General features: G+C 52.4%; 1 protein-coding gene across 1 annotated transcript; it reads right to left on the minus strand.

The window, feature by feature from the left end:
- Window positions 1-1,583: 1,583 nt before the first annotated feature.
- MT3 (metallothionein 3) lies at window positions 1,584-3,194 on the minus strand. Its single transcript, XM_045533689.1, has 3 exons — window positions 2,997-3,194; window positions 2,686-2,751; window positions 1,584-1,828 (listed from the first exon to the last, which is right to left on the minus strand). Exons 1-3 carry the CDS (start codon window positions 3,025-3,027, stop codon window positions 1,719-1,721), a joined length of 207 nt encoding a protein of 68 aa, XP_045389645.1. The 5' UTR covers window positions 3,028-3,194; the 3' UTR covers window positions 1,584-1,718.
- Between the last annotated feature and the right edge of the window lie 5,039 nt (window positions 3,195-8,233).

Below are 8,233 nucleotides of genomic sequence, written 5' to 3' on the forward strand. Positions count from 1 at the left end.
CTAGCCATACTAACGGGTGCGAGGTGATTTAGCTTCGATTTTGATGCTTTTTGTAACACAAGGCAAGTCAGAAGCAAGGAAACGATGCATGCTTGCATTTAAGGGCCTATAGATTTTAGTTAGACAGCCTGTGTTCAAATCCTGGCTATACCACATACGAGCTGGGTGACCCATACAAACTACCCCAAGCCCTGTTGCACCATCTGTAAAATTTGTATAATAATCCTACTGAGAGTTGGCAGGCTCAAGCAAGATAATGTACTTAAAAGGACTTAGCACAAGGTAATCCCAAATTGATCATTCTTTTGTGTTTCTTATTTGTGTATTATTACTTTTTTTTAAGAGACAAAGTCTCACTCTGTCACCCAGGCTGGAGTGCAGTGGTGTCATGATAGCTCACTGTAACCTCGAACTCCTTAGCTCAAGTGATCCCCCTGCCTAGGCCTCCCACGGTGTGGATTATAGGTGGGAGTCACTGTGCCTGGCCTATGTTTCTTATTTAAAGAGTCATTTCCACTCCAGAGTAATAAACATTCTCCTATTTTCCCTCCTCTAAATTATTTTACAGCTCCTAAGTGTTTAAGTCAATTGAAATTTATTTTTTATAAGATATGCAAAGGGGTAGCTAATTGTTCACTGACGAGCATATAGCTCCTCACGGATTTGACCTCTTACTTCCAGCTACACAGAGGCCTGTTTGGACTCTCCTCTCTTTCCAACCGATGTATTCCTGAGCCCCACCATTGCCTAGAGCTTTAGAACAAGCAGTGCTAGCTGGTTAGAGCTAGCCTCTTTTCTTACTCCTTTTCAAAACTGGTTTGGCTTTTCTTGCCCTCTGCATTTCTAAATTCAGCCTGTTAAGCTTAAAAAAAAAAAACCCGGTGAGCTTTTGAATGGACTGTCCTGAAAAACAAACTTGGAGGAAAAGTGAGGAGTTCACAGCATTGTATTCTCTTACTGGGAAACTTTTGTCTCCCTTCTCAGCTGACCCAGGTGGGTCTGAGTGTTCTCTTTCATCAAGGATTGGATCACAACCACCATGAATAAAAGCTCCTATTACCCTACTTCCCCGGAAAGAAAAAAGGGGCTGGAGACAAACTGCCACATGAGAAGGTTTGAAAAGGAGCCAAAGAATCTGCTGTGGGGAGACAGGCTATTCAGGGTGGCGACCTTGGGAACGCAGCCGGCAGTTTGCCAAGACAAGCCCCTGGGCCTCCTCGACTCTTCTCCAATGACTCTGAAAACAGGCGGCTTTGCAGGAGCAACTTGGGGCTGGCTTTAACTCCCCCTAGTCCCATTGTACAGATGAGGCAAGTGAGGTCGGGAGGTTGGAGGCACAAACCTAGATGGGTCTGGTCTTCCCCTCTCTCCAGAGTTGAGTCTGACTTAGCAGGAGGATTGAGTGCCATCTGAACGGGGGCAAGAGGAGAGAATGTACTCTGTCCCCAGGGCTCCATCCCAGCCCCCAGCAGCCCAGTGGCCAAGTCTCAGAATTTCCCTTTTAATTGGGTGGTTCCCTTGGAGTGGCCTCCCCATCGCTCCACATCCTTCCCCGCTTTAAGAAGAGACCAATCCTTGGCTTGTGCTATTCATGGGATTTATTGTCACTTGCCAGTGGCCAGCAGGGAAAGGGGATGACAGCCATGCCTCACCATGGACAGAGGTGGCACTGGGCCACCAGCACTACCTCCACAGGCTCCACACAGAGGGAGACGTCCTCACTGGCAGCAGCTGCACTTCTCCGCCTCAGCCTCGGCCCCCTCGCCACCTTTGCACACACAGTCCTTGGCACACTTCTCGCACTCAGCGGGGCAGCAGGAGCAGCAGCCTGCAGATGAGACGGGAGATGCCCAGTCTGATGCACCCCGACATCTGTCCCCCGTCCGAGGGAAAGGGAGACAGGGAGTAGTGCTGAGTGGCTGGGCAGTGAGTCATCAGGGTTCAGCTGAGGCTGGGTGCTGTCCCCTTCCTAGTCTCACACCTGGTTTGACTCAGCATCTACAGTGCAGCACCTGCATGCTGTGCTACCACCGGAGAGGGGCACCCAGTAACTAGCCCACAGCCCTTCCGGTGGATGCCAGGGAGTCCCCCCCGGGGGCCGGGGGCTTAGGTTAGGGGAGTGGTAGGCCTTAAGGAGAAAGCATTACAGGGTAAATGGCCTTGATGGGGGCCGTGAAAGATAAACTTGGAGGAGCAGAGATGGTGCAGGTGTAGGGGGTCGGGGAAATCCACGGGGGGATCTGTGCCTAGTCTTATTCACAGGGAAGGAGGGAGCCTCCCCGCCCCCCACATGCATACTACACTGCTGACTGCTGTGAGCTGGGGACATTTTGGGAAAGTCAAATTAAAGGCATCCACAAGGCCTGAGAGAGGCCAAAGGATTGGAACCCCAGAGCTGACCCCCAGCCTCACTAATGGCTTCCCCAGGTTTTGAGCACTTTGAGCGGTGGGGTGGGAAAGGCTGGATCAGTGCAGCGGTTCTCAATCCCAGCTGCCCATTGGAATCTTCTGGGATTTACAAAAACATCTTGCCCGGTGCGTACTGGGGTGGGGTGGGGGGCACAGGCATCTATATTTTAAGGTCTGTCCGGGTGGTTCGCAGTAAGGGCTTAGAGGTCTGTCTATACCCTGCGTGGTAAGACACCGGCAGGGAGAGCGGAGGGCGGCAGGGCGGGGCACACTCACTCTTCTTGCAGGAGGCGCACTTGCATCCCTCGCACTTGCAAGAGTCAGTACAGGTGCAGGACCCACCTAGAGAGGGAGACGCCATAGCAAGGGTTAAATGTGGTTAAACTCGGGGTCCCCACGCCTAAAAGGAGGAGACGGGCTGCCAAGCCTCCATGCTCTTCGCGACATGGGCATGCCCACCCTTCCTGAGGCTGAAAACGGGAAGTCAGGAGCCCTTCCCCCAAGTGTCCTTGAGCGAAGGCGCAGGCCGTGGGATTCTTTGCAAGCAAAGGGGCGCGTCGCGCTGCAGGATGGGGGCGGGGGCTCACCAGAAGGGCAGGGGCAGGTCTCGGGGTCCATGTCGAGGCGAGCAGGCGCTGGAGGCGGTGAACTGGCTTCTTCAGGCAACCGGACGCGCTGCTTGGCTATTGGCAGCAGGTGGCGAGGCTTTTATAGCCGCAGGCGGGGGCGCGCATGCCAAGCCCGCCGGGCGCCCGCCCCTGCGCACGGTGCCCGCTCTTTCAATCCGTGCACGGTGGCCTCGGCGCACTGCGGCAGCTGTCCCCCGCCCCCGCCATGTGCACTGCGGGGCCCTCCCGCCCGCGCCCCACCCCGCAGCCGCGTGCGCAGCCCACTCCCGGCGTGGGGACGCGTTGGCCGCTGCATCCGCCACCGGGAGGCAGCGCGCACGTACCGGCTCGACAGTGGAGGGAGAGAAAGGCGCTTTGCGTAGTTCCCGGAGGTCCCTGCCGCTCATCCCCTTTATTCCAGACTTTGGGAGGGGGTGGTGGTGGCAGATACGTCCAAATGGGTTGCTGAGCCAGGGGTGGAAAGAACCCCCTCATTTGCACCCGGCGCTGACTGTCGCTACTGCCACGTGCCACTAGCAAGGGGCATCTTCCTTTCTGCCTCTGTCCTGCCCAGCACCTCAGATCCTTGGCTCGGGACCTGGAGGGAGCGTGTCCACCCTCACCGGCTCGCTGCCTGTCCTGTCTATCATACATCCAGGAAGGGGACATTACAATCAGGGCAGAGTGGTGAGATTTTTTTCTATGGATAAAAGGGAGCCTAGATAAAATCAGAATGATAAATGCTTTTATGAGGGATTTGGATACAAAATGAAAGGAAAAGAAATCTAAGTTGCTTTGACAGTGACTGGGGAACTATTATCTCCTAGCCGAAGTCCAGACCCAGACCCAGCTCTGGGGCAGTGGCTCTCGCCTTGGCACAAATTGTTGCTGAAGTTCTGACATCACATCCCAAGGTTGCTGCTGGGACAGGGACACACACTCTCTGTTCAGTACCACCTCTCCTGCCTTCCCCAGGCCGCTGCCAAGGAGGATCGTTGGTGGCTGAGCAGGGTGGTGGGAGCGAGGATGAAACCGGGAAAGTGGAGAGTCGGAGAGACCTGTGCCCTTCAGCAGGCAGGGCCATCCGGAGCCCTGGGACGGTGAAGTGTGGAGACAGCAACTCTGTAAAAGGCGTTTTAAAAATGTTACTGTGCGGTGTGTGGTGTAACTGTCTCCCGTGTCCCTCGGAGACTTTTTGCAAATCTGCCTTGCCTGCCAGCGCGGTCACAGAAGGGGCTGTGTTTTGGGGTAGGTGGAACTGAGCGTTAAGGTGGCCCCCAGATGAAGGCAGGACCAGAGTCGGTGTCAAAGAACCAGTCACACTGGAGTAACACAGTAAAGAAATTCACCCTATATGAGAATTTTTAAAGCAAGGCCCCGGGCAGGGAGAGAGCTGGCCGCTGTCCACCCAGGCCAAAGAGGGAGCCTAACAGGATTGAGAGTGAGAGGCTGCATCCCAGGGTAGATTCTGACGCTGCCCAGCCACTGGACGGTCCATGTCCTTGCTACAAGTCACAACAGTGGGAATTTCAGATTTCAGAACTCACCAGGCGTAGCATCAGTTTTTTGTTTGTTTCTTTGTTTTCATTTTGCCTGATGTGCAGGAGACATTCAGGACACATTTACTGAATGAGTGAGTGAAGAGTGAGTGAATGAATGAATGACTCTGAAGCCATGCTGGTGGGGGTCACGGTGGGACTCTGCCATTTAGTAGTAATGTGGCAAATTACTAGCAAGTCGCTTAACATTTCTGTGCCTTGAGTTGCTTCAGGGTAAACTGGGAATAAAAGTAGCTCCTCCTTCATAGCTTTGTCGGGGCTTTCAATGCGATGGCACTCGGAAAGCACTCAGAGCGGGGTCTCAACCACCCACGTTGGCTCTCACCATTTACAAATGAGGAGGTCAGGGAAGGGCTCTGCAGGGAGCCTGGCTTCCCTAAAGCTCCTGCCTGACACCACCGAGCTTCACTGGCCTCAGCTCTGTGCTTCCTGAAACACAGGGCTGCAGATGGCAGCTCAGGCCCCCGAGTCACAGATCTCAGTCCTTACTTGGGGCTCTGCACCCAATCCTAGAGCATCCTGGGAGAAGGGAGTTCATGTTAGATTGGGGTCAACAGGCAAGACCAGGTAGGCTGAAGGGTGGAGCACACTCGGGGTCACACCAACTAAGGCATGGAAAATCCCCGGATGATCTCAGAAAAAAAACAAGGAACCCAGCAAGTCCCACACCCTGATTGAAATTGGTCCAGTGTAGAATTAAGACTGTTACATTGCTCTCAAAGAGTTTCCCAATTTACTACACCGGGACTGAACAATTGGCAGGATTTTAGGAGCCTGGGTAAACAATAGTACACAGAAAGAGTTTGCAAATCTGCTTATCTGCAAATAAAGTCATTTCTTGGCGAGATCTGGATTTATTAGTAAAATGAATGCTGAATGAGCAGTTTTGCCCACAGGGCAGCTGAAGCTGCAGAAGGGGCCCTGGTCTAGGGGCTCTGCAGCTTCTAGTTCCAGCTTGTGGAGTGAGTAGCTTTGTGAACTCAAGGAAGCCTCTCCCCAGTACACGCCCAGTTTTCACATGGGTCGCCCAGATGACCGCTAGTGGCTGCTATGGACAGTGACTTCCAGGTGCTGGGAGCTCACCATGCACCAGGTACCACATGGAGCACCGTGTGGAGCTGAGCACTTCACATATCATGTCATTGACTCCTTCCATTGTTAACCCTGTTTCGTAACCAAGGCTCAGAGAGATTGAGGTGAGTTGTCCTGGAGGCAGACTCTGGACTTAAGTCTAGGTACAATGCTATTCAGCCCGCCCTGATGTCTTTAATTCAAGCCACTGTGAATTTCAGCTACTAGGCATGCCATGTGCCAGGCCCCTAGGTAGCTGACAATGCTTTGATACCCCAAGCAAACTTTATGGAACTGCAGAATCTTCAGGTCTGCAGCAAAGAAAGTCATCCTGCCTCCTTTTCTCTCTGCCCACCAGGCAGGGCTGTGGCCACTGGAAATGCCCCATTCAGGCCCTCTGTGACCTGCACCAGCTGCGAGTCACCCCACAGCCTGGCCCATGGTACTCACAGCAGAGGGCATCGAAGCCCTGACTTCAGACCTCTCCGTGAAGGCAGACTCTCCACTCCAAGCAAGCCCTGGTCTGGACTGGATTCCAGCCCATGACGTCAGGGGGCCCCACTCTTATATGCAGGGGACCAAGTCTCTAAAACTGGGGTAATCATTGTGAGCCTCAACAATTAGGTTCTGGGGCCTAAATTCTCCTCTTTTGTGACATTAGCTTTCCAATTCTTACCAGATTATTGATGCACTGGGGTCCTACCCTTGCATTGGCAAACAGCCCCTCCCCTCCCTGTCCTATCCTTGCCCCACGTGCCCCAGGGTTTGAGCAGTGATTCTGCGGCTCCTTCTGAAAACTCATGCCACAGGTACCATCTGCCTGATCTGGAGACCCAGAGACTGCATGGGTCTTGTCCAAAGTCACACAGCAAGGCTGTCATGAAGCTGGAACTTGAAGCATGTCTCTTCACTCCAAGTCTGAACCCACAGGTCCAGCTTCCCCGACTGAGATGATTTTGTAAAATAACCTCAAATCACGTAAAAAATTACCCTCCTTCCAGTTCTTTGTCATCTTCCTGATCACCTCCTTTGCTGCCTCTCCTGTGCTGGCCCCGCTCCCCTTTTTATTAATAACAGACAGAGGGCAGAGGAGTCCACAAAGAACAGGGCATGGCAAGCCGCCACACCCAGCTAGAGATTTAACAACTTTGCTTTATTTCCTGTGTTTGTCTCCATGGTTACCTGCCATTTATAGCAAATGATTCAATGTCTCCTCTGCAGTATTGATACAAGATTTTATTTTAAAATAAGTTTTAGGATAAGAATAGACCAGCTGATATGCGATTATAGCTAAAATTGACAGCGGTCAGAGAAACGCTGCACTCCACCAGGCTGACTCAGCTGCCGGTTCTGTTTCCTCTCTTCCTGCGTCCTCCCTAGCCAGGCACCTTCGTGTGGCTTCTTATGGTCGTTGGCGGGATGGGGTGGGAGCAGGGAGCACGGGCGAGAAGGGCTGCTTCCTTCTTTCAGGTTTCATAAGGTGGCAGGTTGACGCTAGCAATGGTGCCAGCATCCTGGTTCCTGGTGTTTGCTCCTGGCTCTGAAGGCTGTAATATAGTGTGCTCCCTCAGGGGCTGAACCTCCTAATAAGTAGGGACAGAGGTGGTTTGCCATCTCCTATCAGTGAGGGGCTTAGGGAGTAATCATTAAACCCCGAGCAAGTCAGGGGCTCAAGCTGAGCTGATTGGAGCATTGGTTGCTGGGGTCCAAGAACCATCCTTCACGGAAGTTTGGGTCTTGTGCGTGGGAGGGCCAGAGCTCTGTGGTTCAGAAGGAGGGAGTTATGGTGGAATGAGGACCCACTTTATTAGGGGCACCAGAGAAAGCTTCCCTCACTGCCCCAGACCACCCTGTCACACTGCTGCCAGAATCTTCTTGCAAACTTTCGTGAACAAAGACTGGCATTCTTAAGAGCAACTGGCTTTGGTGTCAGACAAACCTGAGTTTGAATCACCCCGGTTTTTCTCAACTGAGATAGATCTGATATGGGAATGCTGCTCCTCCTTACCCTTGGGTTATGGTGAGCATTAAATAAGATTCTTTGTGCAGATTGCTTAACACATAACAGGTGCTCAATAAACAGTAATTCTAGCATCTCTCCCTTGTTTAGGACTCTTGGAGGATCTGGGATTAGCAAATAACAGACTCCAGTTCCCCCTAGACAGCCTTTACACACTCTTCATGGTCTGGCCCCCACCTGCACGTGCCAACCAAAAGTGATTCATGCTAATCCAGAAACATACCCCAGGCTTTCCTGCCTCTATGCTTCTGCTCACTGTTACCTCTTCTTGGAATGTCCTGCTTGTCCGATTTCCACCATGACTGGGCACAGTGGCTCATGCCTGTAATCCTAGTGCTTTGGGAGGCCAAGGCAGGAAGATTACTTGAGACCATGAGTTCAAGACCACCCTGAGCAACATACCCAGACGCTGTTTCTACAATAGTTCTATTTAAACTACAAAATAGTTTAAAAAATTAGCCAAGTGTGGTGACTGCCGTGCACCTGCAGTCCTAACTACACAGAGGCTCAGACTGCAGGATCACTGAAGTTCAGCAGTTTGAGGCTTCAGTGAGCTATGATTGTGC

This window comes from Lemur catta, chromosome 20 (assembly GCF_020740605.2).
Source record: "Lemur catta isolate mLemCat1 chromosome 20, mLemCat1.pri, whole genome shotgun sequence".
NCBI lineage: Eukaryota > Metazoa > Chordata > Mammalia > Primates > Lemuridae > Lemur > Lemur catta.